This window comes from Vanessa tameamea, chromosome 9, assembly GCF_037043105.1.
Source record: "Vanessa tameamea isolate UH-Manoa-2023 chromosome 9, ilVanTame1 primary haplotype, whole genome shotgun sequence".
Lineage (NCBI taxonomy): Eukaryota > Metazoa > Arthropoda > Insecta > Lepidoptera > Nymphalidae > Vanessa > Vanessa tameamea.
Window position 1 is genome coordinate 2,364,697 of NC_087317.1, and position 17,865 is coordinate 2,382,561.

At 32.1% G+C, this 17,865-nt stretch overlaps 1 protein-coding gene and 1 long non-coding RNA gene across 7 annotated transcripts in view; both read right to left on the minus strand.

The window, feature by feature from the left end:
* Positions 1 to 17,865, minus strand: part of LOC113398905 (uncharacterized protein) — a 71,166-nt gene that overhangs the window by 9,999 nt on the left and 43,302 nt on the right. Inside the window, exon 2 of one of the 6 annotated variants that reach the window (XM_064215811.1) lies at positions 10,963 to 13,238. The exons of the other annotated variants lie outside the window; for them this stretch is intronic. Coding sequence (XP_064071881.1) covers positions 12,422 to 13,237 — 816 coding nt within the window. The 5' untranslated portion in view covers position 13,238 and the 3' untranslated portion in view covers positions 10,963 to 12,421. Of the gene's footprint in view, positions 1 to 10,962; positions 13,239 to 17,865 lie in introns of those variants that run through there. 6 annotated transcript variants of the gene reach the window in all.
* LOC135193446 (uncharacterized) lies at positions 7,099 to 10,390 on the minus strand. The gene is made up of 2 exons (XR_010309236.1): positions 8,022 to 10,390; positions 7,099 to 7,969 (listed from the first exon to the last, which is right to left on the minus strand). It is a non-coding gene; the product is annotated as an uncharacterized LOC135193446 (long non-coding RNA).

The following is a 17,865-nucleotide window of genomic DNA, read 5'->3' on the forward strand; positions in this document are numbered from 1 at the left end:
ACGGTAGTAGTGAGTAGTAACAGCCTGTAAACGTACCACTGCTGGGTTAAGTCCTCTTCTCCCTATGAGGAAAAGGTTTAGAGCTAATTCGACTACGCTACTTCAATCCGGTTTGGTGGATACACATGTAGCAAAAGACATACGGGATACGGGATTCTCATGATGTTTTCCTTTACTGCCGAGCACGATTTGAATTATAAACACAAATGATAACAAATGAATGAAAACACAAATGAAAGGTTGTAAGTTGCTGAAAGTATCATTTTTAGAACTAGAAGCATAAAACTTATACTTTAGGCTGTACACTTATAAACTAACATATCATGACACCCACTAAGGAGCGAATTTTGAAAATTCTACCCCTAAATGCATGAAATAGGGGTTGAACGTTTGTATGGAAATCCGTATTTTTTAAGTTCAAAACATGAAACTTTATTTTTGGGATAGTGATTAAAAAAGAGTAGATACTTATTTAAGTGTTTCTGCATATTCTACCCCTACGAGGTTGAAATAAGGGTTGAAAGTTTGTATAGAAGTCCGTCATTTTTTAAGATAGAAACATGAAACTTTATTTTTGGGATACCGATTAAAAATGAGTTGATACGTATTTAAACGTTTCTGTATATTTTACGACTAAGGAGGGAAATTGGGTTAACATTCCGTAAACAGTTTAGTCTGGAAGTTTGTCATTTTTGAAGTTAGAAGCATGAAATTTTATTTTTGGGCTACCGGTTACAAATGAGTTGATTCGCATTTAAGCGTTTCTGGATATTCTACCCTAAGGGCTGAAATACACACCAATGTGGGATACAAAAAGGTATTACATTAACGTAATATTTTAAGTTAATTTTTAATTATATTCTTATTCTACGCGGGCAAAGCCGCGGGTAACAGCTAGTTATAATATAAACCAAAAAAGCACAAATACTTGTCAAATCGTATTTTCAATTGCTTATTATCCGTCAGCAAAGTTTCGTTTTATTGAAAGCAGTCGCAAAATTAAAGTGTTGCCAGTTACGAAATTTATATTGTAATTACTACAGGTAAAATGATTTCGTTACAATGTAGTAAGCAAAACTAGAAATTTAGATAGGAGTGATGTTTAGGTAATAATACTTGCAACCCTACAAAGAATACAAATTGAATTTTTCATACTATATATGGGATGTCGTTTGACCAATGAAGGAAGAAAATATTTCACCCCATCTTGAGAAACTTCTCGAACGTGCGGCGGTGGCAGCGGCGGAATAATTATATATGTGAAACTTCTGCAAATTGCAAATGGCAGTTCTCTAATATTTCGAAGTTTCACATCAAACAACTATTAACTTTAATTTTAGTGTGTTGTGAATACCAGTTATCCAGGACTCTGGGATAAGTGAAGAATATAAATTGTATTTTCAACTACAATCCATCTCAAATAGAAACTCATACAATTGCAACCAACCAGTGTCGGATTTAAAGTAAGCGCCGCCCCTGGGCATAATAAAAATGACGCCGCATTATTTAAATTTTGCATAAAGTGGATTAAGTTGTGAAATATGATTTTTAAATCAATAAACTGCCTTTTTTAACTATTCATGTTTTGGAAGATAAGAGCAGAGTGGAAGACAAAAGCATTTTCTATAAGCGAAGAATAAATTGACCCTTCTGCCGCCCATGAAAATGTGTCGCCTTGGGCACTAGCCCCGAATGACCCTAGTATAAATCCAGAGCGGCAACCGACATTCACAAAGTTAAATGTTATTGATAAGAGGTCAGTGTAATTCCACCCAACTTTATAGTAAGGGAGATTTCCCCATAAACTGGTGTCATCCATTATTAGCTGGACGAGCGAGCTTTTATGTAGTAAAAAACTTTTAAGTACCTATTAAAAGTTTGTTTCTTTTTTAACGCATTCGCGCAAAATGTTATTTGATTAATAGCATTTTAACTAATTATGATTGGTAATATGAACAACTAAACAACATGATATTAAGATATTGCATATTTTTATATATTATTGTGTTATCGCAAAGAAAATTATCGATTATGCTTTTCAAGCGAATACTGCCAAAACCATTTATGCATAAAATATTTTTGAACTAAACATTTACCATAATAATGTTTTTGTTGATTAAAAAAAGATAATATATACAGTTCAATTTAGTCGCCAGTTTTATCAAAGTAAATTAAATATACCTAGTAATTAGATATAAATATATACGTTTTCGTATACAATATTTAAAAAAATTTAACGATAAAATATATTTATTGCTGTACACACTATTTTCCTATGGAAATTGCCGTAGCAGGCAACACTGATGACCAGACGTCACGTCTGCTGTTTAACATGCAAATTTGGAATTGTGCCAAAATTCTGATTATCATATCAATACGTTTTCCGGGTTTGGGTAAGTTTTAATGATGCTAAAATAGTAATGGATGTAAGACAAGAAATAAGCAGAAGTACGCAAGATAGATTTCCTTGTATAATTAGACAGCGAATCATTCATGGATTAATTATTCATGCAAAGATATCGCAGCGCTTGCCTTTTTTATAGCTCAACATTAATATTATTTTACGTAAGTTTTGTTTGAACGAAATGAATGTTTTGAGTAAATAATAGAAATTTTGGATTCTTTACTATTTGTTTATACTCAAGTTTTATTCGTCCTTAATATTATATAATAATAAATTGATCAGAGTTTCAATCAACAACATAATAAATCTTAACATACATTCTTTAAATTTTTATTTTCTTATTGTTTAAGAGCAATTATAACCTAACCTAACCTAACTTTTGCCATTCCTATATATGAATAACACTAATGAACTCCATAGCCTTAATTATCGATACACGATATATCATTCAAATGGACCGGTTTGGCTCACTAAATATAAATTAATGAACTCCTAATTAAATTATCTTTGCACAGTACTAGTTATAGATCTTATTTGATAAAGAGGTCGAACGTGACGAGGGCAGAACGAAAAATACGGCTCAGACGTAACTCATGGGACCGTATTTATTACCAATCGTATTTATACATTTTTACATAATATTTTTGAGGCTTTTTGTTTCCTTGCGTAGTTTACCAGTATTCTATGATAGAGAACGTGTAGGTTTGAAGTGCTTACATATCACCAATATATTGCTAATGGACATTTTAAAAATGAATTTGTCATGTCCTGCAACAGAAAATGAATTTTAAGCATAAAATATATAAAACTCAGCAGTCAGACAATTTTGAAATTGGAAACTCATTTGGGATACATAAAAGTAAAATGAATTACTAATAGCTGGGCTGATGCCACGTCTTCTATTTGACGAACTACTTTGATTCCACTACGCTGTTCCACTGCTGGTTGGTGGATAAATGTGGTAGATTTTACTCGAAGACAAATCTCGAATGCATATAACATTAGCGATCCGCTATCACATCGTGAGTCAAGATGAAGAACACATGGGCAGTAATAGCAACGTCATTGTCGCGTATGAATCTTTATGAAAAGGTACTTGTTCATAAAGAACATTCATAGAGATTCAACATTGAAGAGTATATTATATAAATGCGATAAAAATAAATACTTCAACCGGTTTCATAATAACGCAGTTACTAACGATATTACATTTCTAGTGATGCTAATTAAATTATGACAATCAGGATACTTCGAATAATATTTATTTGCACATCAATTCTATCCCTCAGTTGGCTCCTGTACTTCGAAGCTGTCTCACCCCTCCTCTTTTAATATGTAGTATCACGAGTCGTGTCAATTAGAAGGCCTTTACATTTAATTCAAAACTGCAACATGACGATTCAAAGGTGCTTTTAATGAGCCTACTTGAATAAAGAATATTTTGATTTTGAATAATAGACAATACTGGTGTTTTAATTATACAGCACAACATGAACGAAATAGTTTGTAAATTTATTTTACTCAGGACAAACTTTTTACATTTACAGTTTTAACTAATACATTACTCCGACGTTGCCCGCACAATACGTATTAGCGAGTTTTCAGCGTTTATCAAATCCCAAAAATTACGATCATGTTTAATTTTCTTAGTCAACTACGTAGAATCACACTTCGACCTTTTCTAGTGGGTTGTCGTTAAGAGTGATTGAAATTTGAAGTCTTAATGTCATATAGTAAAATTTTATGGTATTTAAATATGTGTATATAAATGCAATAAATTAAGAGTTAATTCTATTAAAGATAACAATAATAACCGATTAAAAACTATAGAGGCATTAACCGTGAGATTTTAATGTTTCAGAAGCAGTTCATTGTTAGCGCAGCGCCGGAGGCCTTACAAAGCTTCACAGAGAAGTCTTTGTTCCAACCATTAGCTTGGTTGAACACAAATGTGCTTTCTACGTTAGATGTACCGCTTCGCTTATATGTTTCTGAGTGAAGTTGGCACTGCGTCAGAACTGCTATATTCTAATATCAGTTTTATTCTTATGTACTGTAGTATTATGAGCTTAGCCAACATTTGTATCGGTAACTTTGAGGATTTCAATTTGTTAGATATGCTATTAATTTTTTTTTTGTTAAATTATAAGTGTTCGTCGTGACATATGATTAACCCTATATTGCCTCTTGTCACTGCCACTGAGCTAGTGCTATTTTTTTAACTATTTTATTATATATTTATATTCATACAATTATATTCAGCTGTCAAATTTATTTTTCATTGTGTCGTTTGTTATCACTCTAATACACTCCTCTACAATAGCTGAGTGACATTCCAATTTGTGTGTCACTGTCCCTAAAATAAGGGATGGCCCGCACTGCGGAAAAAACGTGTCGTCTTACTTTCGCATTTCTCGACACACTTGTAATCATAGCAATGACACACAAAAGTTTTATGATTCGCGTTGCAAAAAAGATGATTTGATACTCATTGATGTGCGATGCGGATATAAATTTTAGACATATATCTCAGGCGGATTTTTCTTTGAACAGTAAAATTCCATGGATTTTGTTCGCGTTGTGTAGAAGATGATATTCACATATTGCACTGAATATAAAAAAATTGCGGCATAATTTCGCAGTGCGAATACATCCTTAAAATGCCGAATAAGGTGGAGTGTGGAATTGTGTGGAATATATGACCTTATTCGAAGAAGGACTTTTCTAATATAGGTAGTAATAGATGGCATCAATTGTCAACTAAGTCGCGCTTACGTCTCCTTTATGCGTAATTGTGCGTTATGTATACGTAATGCAATTTAATAGGAGAAATAGTCAGGCTTGACGTCATTCGAGCCCGAGATGGCTCAAATATCAAGGCGGAGTCTAGTTCTCGCCCCCCGCCCAGTGACGTGTTACGAATAGCCTTCATAATTTTTCAATAAAAAATGTAAAATCAGTAAATACTTACGTTACATGAAGTGGTTTCATTATTAACCTCATTATCTTCTATAACCTATTGCAACCAAAAGAGGACAAACAAATTGGTTGATAGCTTGAATAATCTCTGATATTAATTATAGATTTGCGAAAAAATTACACTTTGAGTATCGACGAAGACGTTATCGGAACTTTGAAAGTAAATTTACAGTGAATTAAGATAAATATATACAATACATATATTAAGTAGAATAGTGTTGCGTTATAAACAAATATATATGTATATGTATTACTAAAGAACTGTTTGTAGAGTACAATACACCAAATTGCTTGGAATACGTAAAGTTTGTTTATCTACATTACTTCTTCGATCAGTAAATAAAACAATAGAAAAGAAATTTGACGAAAGTGTTAAAAAAGCGTGAATTGATCGATAGTATTTTATTGTATTTCGTGTCAAATGTAACGTTGGAACACATTTTTCGCGGCACAACTTGCAAAGAAACGCAAACATCATGGCTGTTTGGAAATGTCTCTCCAAATGACTTAACAAATACTGTGCTCGCTTGAAGATCATCAATAAATATTCCGCTTTGCGCGTCAAATATTTATTCACATCGAAAGTGTAGTCCGTTAATAGTCTCCAACTTTTAGATATATATATATATATTGTGCAGAAGAAAATGTACGTCAACTTATTTATACTGTAATATGCTGGCGAGTGATTGAGTTTTTAAAAAACAATCATATTGGCTTCAAACCAAACCAAATCAATTCCTCGTCAGCTTAAAACAAACAATGCTTGCAAGAATGAACTTTAAATATTTTCTTACAAATAACGTACTCTGATTTCATTTTATATTTAATTCCCAAAAAACTATTTTGTATACTTGTATTTATTATTTATATGTAATTTTACATTAAAGTCATTCATCATCATAAGAGCCCTATTTCTTTTCGTATTAGTTACACCGTATAGGCGTCGTTAAAGATTATGTGAAATGCTATTATGATATTTGCTATATTTATGAAACAGGAGCGAAGAAATGGGAATATTATCATTAGAAATTTATAAGGTGGATTAGAAGATGCATGCAGTCTAAAGTACAACGATGATGTCAACTTGAACGTGATGTCCCAGTGGTTAGAAGATATAAAACGTTTTAACTCGAGCAAATAAATTTTCCTGCACCTGCATTTGGCGGATTATATTGTCCTTAAAATGGAGAGGAAGTCTTAGCCCAGCAGTTTGACATTTATAGGTTATACTTTATTTTACTCTCCTGAACGACACAGGTCACGGCAGTCATTGAGGTAGACCAGCCAAATGCTAAAGACATCATTAAAGTGTAGCGCAAACAAGAGCACTTTCCACTCCTTCACTCTTATAATCCAATGGACGGGTAAATCTTATAAGACCAGAAACAGTTCAGATGCTGGACCAAAGGCTTAATGTGCTTTCTGAGGCACAGGAATGTAAAAATTGCCATATTTACTCCTGGCTGAATTTCTCCTACGTGTTCTGTGGAATTATTTACGATTAAACAGCGAACAACAGCGTTTACTAGAATGTAATACGTTTTAGAAACGTTTTTCAAATAATTTATATTATAATCACGCTACTGATTGAACTGAAAATTTGCACAATATTAAATAAATTAAAAAATTAAATAGTTTCAGTTTATCGATAACACAAGAAAAAAAACAGTTTGATATAAAATTGATGTAGAACCAGGTGATTAATAAAAATCGTATTTATAATTATTAATTTATTGTAATAAGTGTAATAAATTCAGTGAAAAAAATATTTGCCTAACGTGAAATGGTGTGGACATGATCTGTGAAAAAGTGCTTGATCATTAAAAAGTTATTTCAACGAACTGATGCATTGTTTTATTAAATATTGCAAGACTTAGTTATACATTTAACAGTAGTATATAAATAGAAGAAGTCGTGTATTCCTTTTTGAAATTAGAATAATAATAAAAGAAACACACGCACGTCACCATTTTGAAATGACATTCTGACGTACAAAACCTCAAATCTGTCATTGATTCGTTAATCATAATCCGCACGTGTCATTGGTGAAATAATCTGTGCCCTCTTGGCACAAATAAAAGCCAAAACAAAAAAAAAACCTTTTTTGTCTAAATGATTAAATATAGATTCACAGTTATTTTTCCTATATTGGTTGTTATTTTATTGAAGGCTTTGATCGCAAGCACTTTTTCTCAGATTTATAATAAAATAGCATTACAAATTCTTATTATTTAACAAGAAATAATTTTTCTATTACAATTTTTATTAAAAGAATTACTTTATTTAAAATTAAATGATTATTATAAATTATTGATCTAGATATTACAGATGAAATACGTAGTTAATAGTTTAAGTAGGTACAATGTTTAAAATATCTAACTATTTATTTTAAATGGACAAAAGTTTATTCATTTTAAGATATAAATATAATTTTAACATGCATTTTATACTGTGTTATGTAAAAGTAGATAAATCTATTAAATCTAGACCAACGATTTATTATCACCGCGCTCTTAGTCGGAGGCTGTTAATAAGGTTCAAATTCGAAATTCGATGTCGTATTCTTTCGAAAAATGTAAAGAAAAACTAAAGTTAATTTTAATTGAAATATAATTTATATTATTTTAACAAAAACTACTTAACTGTACGATGATGTTACATATTCGTACATTACAAGTATTTATAGCGTTTCACTAATAAATTTTGTGATGCTGTTGAATAGTTTACATTGATTTTTCTCTTTCTGTCACAGGGAATTTGACATTCGAAGGAGATAAAGCATTGTGAATACAATATTTATTCATGGTTAAAAAGGAGGTTGTATACTTATTGTTTTACATTACAAGTAATGAATTTGACTTCGATTTTCGACTTTGTTCTTATAAAACCATTTGTTACAAATATTAATGAATTGCACATTAAATTTTTCACGAAAAATATTTATAATTTTATTAAGAAACTTTAATGAATCATTCGTTAGACATTATTAATGCAAAAAACAAAAAACATTTTTATTCATTTCGTGTTTAATTATTATGATTAATAACTAAAAAACTATATTTAATTCAAATTATAAAACATGATGATATAATTATTTAATATTTGTCTCGATTATAATATAATTGTATACTTTTCAATATTAATTGTAATATACATCTGAAATTAATTTCATCTGTATTACAACTGTTCGAATTATTTAAATAATGTAACAGCCGTTTATGAAAACAGATATTCGAAAGATTTTAAGATGAGTTTTTATTTGTTGTATACAAAAATGTCATATATATACCTATATGACATTTTTGTCATTTTTGACATATGACAGTTGTGCGAAAGTAATATTCCTGGTCTGCGGTTAAAACAATTGTCATTATAATCTAGACAAACATGAAACAAGGTGGAATATACATATATGGAATGTCTTACTTACGATAAATTGGTGCGTACAATACGCGTATAGAATTGATTAAAAAGGCGCAAAAGCGTTTATAAAAATGTAGTCACGACATCGAAATTGCATTAAAAAAATCACAACTAACACATTTGAGCTTTACACGACACAGAATCTAATAAATACGAATTGGAACATAATTCAAAAGAAATTAATTAAAGTTTGTATAAAACGTCACTTTGTGCTGTTTTCGTAATGTGCGAACTTCACATACCTCGGCCTAAGCCTGGAGCGCAAGCGTGCTCGATTCGATATTGCTTTTAAAGTTTAATTTTCTTTATCTGTACTTCTGATACTTAGCCATCAAAGAAGAATAATATACATTTCAATGTCGTAATAATAATTTGTTCCAATATTTAAGGAATTTAGTATTATTATTGCACATAACCACCATATTTGATATAGCTATGGTATCTATAGCACCATCAAAAGGTGTCAAACATATTAATATTAAAATGTTGTTTGATATACATTTCGTTCGTATTTTACTGTACTGTTAGACTAGTCGTTAATAATATAATGAGTATTACCGATTTCCGCAATGAGGGGTGCAACATATCTACAGACGTTAAACCTTTTAAATTTATTCAAAACCTTTGTTAAATACAGAATATTTTTTTAAAGAAATATATATTTATTCGGTATTTTTTTATTAAGTTTCATAAGTACAGATAAATTGATTTATAAATGTAGGTATTTCCTTATTTAATAGACGTAATAAAAATTTTAAGAGACGCTCGATATATTTACACGTGATGTGGCGATAACACGAAGTTGAATTCTTAAATTTACTATCAAAAATACATAGATATAAAAGTATAGGCACGAGAAAGTTCATAATTAATATGTGCATTATCTATTTATTTCCACGCTATTTTATACAATAAGTGCAATTATAATACATTTAAATGCCGAGAAATTTAAAATTTTCTACCTATATAAGATCATTTGTCATCTCGAAGCGAATATGGCACGCCACTATAGTCCTGAGACAGTTTTTTTTTTTAAATTACGAGTAATTTAATAAATTTCAATTTCAAAGAATAAAATTATTCCCATTAAGTTGAAAATGAATTATTAATCCTTTTATTCGAGAATCACAACAGACGAGAATTCCATATACTCGTAAAACGTCATACACTCACGATATTTACAAGCTAGCAGATACTAGACATTGAGGCAATAATTCATAAATATACGAACGCTAGAAAATATTACAAGAGCATCTCGAATGTACATTTTCTTTGTGATGTCGATTTCGTATTCCGTTTATACGAAACTTCGAAAACGTACAGAATTATCCGTTTCATTGCTTACAATGTTCCAATATTATCCTCGGTGGACTCTCGCTCACTCATTTGTAGACAAAGCTTAAGATCTCGAACGCTATTCAAACTTTCGAAATTGGAACGATGTAGGGAATGTTCAAGAACGTAATGTTATCGTTACCGACTATCGGAATTCGAAATCGATATAGGTTCCGAGACTGTGTAAACATTTTTCATTTTAAATACGACGATATAGCTGACATTATGCTTTGCAACGATAGAAGTAAATTAGTTTAGATATTAAATTTTGATTAATTTATACAAAACTATAATGATATGAAATATAAAATAATGTTTAATTATTTTTTAAGTCTTTATGACAAAATATATTCCCCAACCCGACCGATACCGTCTTATTTGAAACGAAAATAATATGCATGAGTTTTTTACATACATTTTGTAATACTTTCTAACTATTCCATTTTATTCTATATCTGGTAAAGTTACTGACACGATTTGCGCTTATGTAATAGATTTATATAATCTGCCAACATTTTAATATCTTGAAAAATTAATTAGACGTTGTGTTGTAAGATTGTACAAATATTGTTTCCTGGTAAAAGGGTTCAAACACATTATCTTCAGTACAAAGCATTTTAAATTAGGAAACACGGCACTATGTAGAATACCTAATTAAATAGTTATTCAATATACGTAATTCAAAAGAAGTATTATATGTTAAAGTATGGAAATATCGAAATGCATAGATAAATAGTTAATAGCAGTGATTAGATATTTAATAAATAATTTGATGAATGTAATTTTTAGAGATAATTATTAAAAAAACATACAAAAATTGAGAGTAGTTAAAAGATAAAAATAAATATGACATAAATAAATTTAGTATAAATCACATCCATCGTTGAGTTACATTAATATATGAATAAAGAGCTGGACAGCAGAGAGAACTATATATTGAAATTTGCATTGCTAAGCTCGTGGTAAAAGAAATTATAGTACTGAGCACCTGCGCGAGCAAGTGTCTCTAAAGCTATACGACCTCACCTGTACGACGATTTCAACAAACATACTTCGAAGTTGCTACGTCGCACAAGTATTACGTAGCTTGTAAAGAATCTTGCATGGCAGTGGCTTCGCTTAGCTTCATAGCGCTGGTGTGATAGATCCTTAAACCTTATTATAATATCAATGTATACTTTTAATTTGACAAATTTATCTTGATGTCAATTTAGTTAATAGTTATGAACAATTTATCCAAATTAAGTAACTTCGAAACATTATAAATATTGTGTTTTGAATGAATACAATTTTGAAGTATATGTTATGATAGTATAATCACAGCCTTAAATTATACCGTAGTAAATAAAGCAAAAGTAAAGCATCCTTATTTGAGATCATTTGTTGTAAACTTGTTATTCTTTGAGACGGGTCTGTAGTGTCGCAGACATTAGAAAAATCGTTGTAAAAATAACTTATTTAATCGTCACAATCAACGGTCAACGTTGTCTTTAAATAAACAAATATTAGTATCGTTTGGCACAACTGTTATAGACGTCGTAGATGTAAAAGCCGGTTTATCAAATTATTAATTCTGAGTAAAGTTAACTATACCAATACGTAAATGATGAAATATTAGATTCTAAGAACAGTTTTATAACAATCAGTCTCAAGCCGCGACGAAAATATGTTAACGCGATAAAATAATACAATACAATGCAACAAAAACCATTTACGACGACAATAAATGTGATATATTAAAGTAAAATACAAATAAACTCAGAGAGGGTATCACAATATGTACTACTGCTAAACTCTACCGTGACTTGGTCCATCTGAAAATTGTGAGTGAAAAGCAAATTACTTGAACTCACAAAGCCTTAAGCTCATTCTTTGACAGCAGTGGCAATTATTATTAGAATCAAGCATTTACAATACACTGAACGTCACAAAAAGTCTATTGATTTCAAAATAAGCCTTCAACGCATGGCGGTGCTCTCCCAGTTTTGACATTTCATTGATGCCGTATATCCTATGCCTCGTTGGAGAATGCGTTCAAGAGCTTTGGAGCTCATTATCAACACAATAAACCACTTTTTGATCGATGAAAAGCAAATTGAATTTTACTCAATTATAGAATGATTTATCTTGACTAGTTAAGATTCAAGTTGGTTTTCATCGTATATATATGTATCAAACTAGACAAAATTAACGATAAATTATATGGTTACCAATAAAATCAAATACAAGTCCATAGAGAAGTAAGATGTACGGAATCAATGAACTGTCAAACTAGGAAGTTCACATTCTTGACATGATCATATAGCGTCCGTCTGATAACAGCTCCCTTGTGTCAGATGGTGATCCCGGACTTAGACTTGGAGCTACCGAGGGTGTAGAGTAAGTATCTTTATTGAATTTTCCCAGTCTCCTCTCTGTTTCCGAAGTAACGGAAACTTCTTCTTCTACAATTTGCTCCAAAGGTGTTTCTCTCATTGCTTCGCCATTTATGGCGAGCGCATTAACGAACCCGTGAGCTCTATCGGGCGAAGGCTCATTATATGTTTCGGTTACTGTTTCCGGTAGGACTTCGGTGGCGCGAGCTCGTCTTGCACCCTTTGTTCTCATACCACCGGTTTCTGCATCTCTCTCTAGTCTATGCCCAGAGCGAGAACGCGTAAGCTGTCGCTGAACATAATCCTCCAAAGCGTCTTCCTCGCTCTTCGTTAAATATTTATGGAGTATAATTAAGAAAACTCCAACCCCTAGGGCAAATAAACCAGACCACACGAGTTCGTTAAACCAGCTGACAGATCCGATACTGCTCCAAGATGTAACATCATCGGGAAGCCACCCAGAAGCGACTAAGAACATGCCAAGGACAAGGAATACGACTCCAAGATGGAGCATGCCGACTGAGGAGACGACTTCATTTTCGGTGGCTCGTGATGTCTTGTACCTTCGTCGTTCAAGGCTGCCAGTCGAGCAATGGGGCGAGGTGACTCCTGACTCAGTCGATTGGACGGAGTAGCGACGCTCCCGTGCTCGTTGTTGCTCGGCGCGACGCTTGCGCTCCCGACGGATGGCGAGCGCGGAGTGCAGGCCCACCGCGTGCATCCTGCAAGCACGGGCACGGGTGAGCGCGTGCACGAGCGGCGCGCGGCCGCAGGCGCGGGTTGCCGCACGCCTAGAGGAGTCCGCCGACCCGTGCCCGTGCCGTGCCGTGCCGCCCGATACACGTATATAAGACTTGATTTCTAAGTTTAAATAACAACTAGATACGTTTACTACTTACTTTTAAATATGTGTTAGTTTTAAATAATATTTGAAGTCTGCTAATAATAAGAAATCAAGTCTTAAATATTTATTATTATAAATGTCTTAAAATAAATGTATTTTTATCATTAAAATAATGTCCAATTTGTTAGGTTAATATTTAAATGAGTTTTGTTTTTGATTTAAAAACTCTGTGATGCAGATTAATAAAAATGTAATGGGAAGGTAACTGTAACATTCATACAACCCGACTTTGAGTACGTCATGAAATGAAAAGGAAACGGCTGACCCTTCGTTACGAGCTTCATAAACAGCGAGATAAAGCAGACCCAATACTGGATACTATTTCTTGGATTTATGTATCCTACGTCCTACGGTTTAATACTTTGACATCAATTCAATACTTCGACTCGATGCCGCCTTAGCCATTTACTCGTTCTGTGTATGAGTAATAATTTGTTTCTTAATATTGGTCTTTTCATTATGTCGAGCAATAATATATATTTTATTAAACATTTATGAATTCCCATTAAATCGGAGTTCGAAATCAAGTATGTGATTATCATGTAACTAGGCGGTACTTGTATTGTTAGGAAGTAGCTTATTTAAAGTTTGCATCGTGGATAATCTTATTAATAGTATCGCCAGTGATAACAAACGAAGAGAAATTTTCTTATATTAAGCCATCCTTGATAACCTAACATATATCACTACAAATATATAGATACATACATATTAATATAATGTTATAATATAATAATTCCATACTATGTATCGGCTATGAATAGAAGTTCTAGCATTTCATACTAATTTATCTATTAGTTTAAATTAAAAAAATGGGACTAAATACAAATTTTCCAAGTGCATATAAAGCTAGTGTCGAGTGCCATTAATCTGAACAGCACTCGAGTGTCACTTAATCTGATCGAGTTGATACGAGTTTCAATGGGATTTTTTTTAAACTGTTGTAACTTTTGAAAATATCGGTATGAAATTATGCAATGGAAATATTGTATGTTATGTTTATCGCTTTTTAAAGAAATAACCCGATTCAGATGGGAATTTTACTGTTATTACAGCGTCAGAAACAATATATAAGATCGAGTGCTTTACTTTAACCAAGGATGTCGTCTTTCCAACATTTTAATGACCCAGTAATATGAATGGCCGTTCTCACCGTTCATCATTCAGATTTATATTAGAAGTTAGTATTACGAGACAGGTGTCGACTCAACAAGTCTGGATTTCTGCCAAGTTAGAAATTTCAGCGTTCAAGCAGTCAGGAAAATACCGATTTACGATTTCCTAAAATGTATTTATCGTTGCGCACCCACTGGTCGTGACTGCAGACTATAACTTAAGTAGCAAACCATGTCATTTCCATTATGTAATCTTGTATGTCCGTTAAATCCGTTCGGTGTAAATTTACTTTTCTAGATTTTTACTATATATATGTATGTATCGATCTTGAATGAATAGATTAACCTATACAGTCCGTTCTACGTATTTCTAAAAATAAATTGATGTTTATGGTGATGTTATATGAAAAGATCTAAAACATTTTTACTTACATTATTATATAGCGCTTTTCATGCAATAATTATTATCATTGCTCCAACTAAAGCGGTTATATTAATATTTTAAAAAATCAAATCAATGCGAAAAATAGTATCTTGAAATTGGGAATAATCCGCGGATGTTCTCCTCAGAGTTCAGAAGAATTCTCATGATTTAAAACGGCCTGGAAGCGATAGTTTTATTCCCACGGCGTATTATTATATACAACCATTCGTTTTATAATAAACCTTTAATACATAAACGTTATTAGTTATTTCTTTTTAAACTTTATTGTTGAATGATTTTAAATATCTCTATCATTCAATACGGAGCACAGCTTTGCAATTCATTTCTTGATTGAGAATTTCTAAAGCTATCAGTAAGTTTAAGGTTTCAAAAATATTAATGAGAATTCTCACGGCTACATGTGAAGTTTACAAACTTGATCCTACACAAACACGTCGTGTACAATGTTAATGAATTTCTAAGATTGTAATTACTAGAGCGAGTAAATTTTACAATCAAATTAAATGTGTTTGAACTAGTGCTCCAGCGTGGGCTTTTTACAAAATAACATTTCACTTCAATTTGCATTTCAATTGAATAATTTAACGTTTATTGTTTATACATGTATTGAAAAGCTTTCTAATGTAAATGCATTCATGTAACCTGCATCATTCTCGAATGATTGAATGTCAATAAAATTTACAAATAAAAACGAACTGAAATGAACAAACTATTGTTTTTAATATAAAATTGGCCACGCACGGCAACCGTTTTCAGCCCTATGTATACAAGTATATAGCAATTGTCATGCGATCGGTTAACCGGTATAGAAGTTAATGTTCTGCAGCGCTATCTAGCGGTCAGTTACAACAAATTGGATACAAAGACTTGATCTGAAAAAATACATATTCATGTCGATGTCTGTTTATGTCAAACAGATTTATCAATTTTTTATTAGAGGATATAGAATTATATGTGCAAGCCCATCTGGGTAGGTATCACCCACTCATTAGATGTTCTACCGCCGTTCTAAACAGCAGAACTCAGAACTGCTCCGGTTAGAAGGGTGAGTAAGCCAGTGTAACTACAGGCACAAGGGAGATAACATCTTAGTATCCAAGGTTAGTGGCGCATTGGGAATGTATTGAATAGTTAATATTTCTTACAGCGCGTTTGCCTATGGGTGGTGTACTTACCAACAGTTGGCCCGACCGACCGTCCGCCTATCTATATCATAAAATTCTTTGTTGCAGCTAAAAGTGGGTCGTGACCGTCTGCAACTTCATTCATATTTCAGGTCAATCTTGTCCAGATTTATAAATAAGAAGTGTACGATTTAAACAGTTGTTTAGACTTCGAACTGTGTTATAGCTCATAACGTACGTTTTAAAATACACTTTAAATTTTACAGCGGCGAGCTAATAACCGTAATTGAGTTTTAAAACATACATTTGAAAACATCACTCAATTGTATTAGAAACCATTTTAAGATATAAGAATTGTTTTTTTTCATTATTAGAATGCGGAGGAACAAAGAGGCGATTTGATGTTAAGTGGTAACCACCATTCCTTTTCTATTAACCGATTGCTGATCGTAGGATATCAGGCGTCTATTTATTTATTTAAAGTAGAACAGTTTATTTACAATAAATGAACACCCTGTGGTTCCAATAAAAGTAGCAGCCAGAAGTATGGAACTCGGTATTCCGCTCGGTACTTACTGTAGACCTACCGAATGCTAGTAATACAATTAACCTTTGCATTTTAGTGTTAAGACAATATCACCAACCATACTCGAGCCTTGAGGAACACACATTTAATTTCGGGTTCGCGGTTCCACATATGGTAGAGATCATCAAGTATTAATCACTCTTAACACTAAAGTTTACATATATTTATAAAATAGGTAGGTGGACGCTCATATGGACCATCTGATGATTATTGATAGGTATTAAGCACCGCTATAGACATTGGCATCGCATCCTCACGACGTAGAAATGAAGTAGGTACATGAAAAATTTTGGTTTTACAAGGTTCGAACTCACAGTCTTCAATTAAAATTCACATATACTAAGCACCGGAACATTTCGACTCTCATTATAACAATATCAATAGCTGTAAAAAAGATAAAAATGGTAACATATTGCTTTGTTTTGAACTAAAATAAACAAGAGTTTTATTTCGACTCTTTCCTATTCCTGCAAGTGTTATTGTGGTAAATCTATCCCGTGATGTCAGTTCGACGGGCGTATCGGTATGTAATAGATAGATTGCTTCATCTATACGAGTCGATGCTTGCGTCATTCCGTTCCCCGACATGGATCTATTGTAAACAACTAAATGGAGTCCAAACGATATGTCCCATTTTCCACGAAGAACTATGAATATGAGCTATATTTAAAAGGTTGATAAGATACACTGGAGTTATTCGGTTGAATGGTTTGTTTTCTAGGTTAATGGATACGGTGCTTCCCCGTCACTGTACATTTTAATTTTGTATTGTTATATTACTTTAAAGATGCAATAAATGTTACTCGCAGTAAGCTCTACTATAAAAGTACATTTATGCAATTACATTTATATTAATAATATTTAAATTTTATAGAAGACAAAAGATAATGAAACATGTATATTTTTCATTCTATACATTTTTCAATAGGAATACGTGTATTTGCATTTATTGTCCGAACACGACGATGTTTAGTATTTGATGATATTTGCTTCATTTGCTCGAATATAGAAATACATTTAATAGTATATTCGCATGCAAATAGTGCAAATAGTGAATGCATGTTGTTTCACGTATTTACTTGTCGGTTTTAGTTACATATCAAAGGATTTTAATACAGAAATATATGCTCGTAAATATTAATTGTAAATTTTGATCCATCCCTTGATTTTTGTGT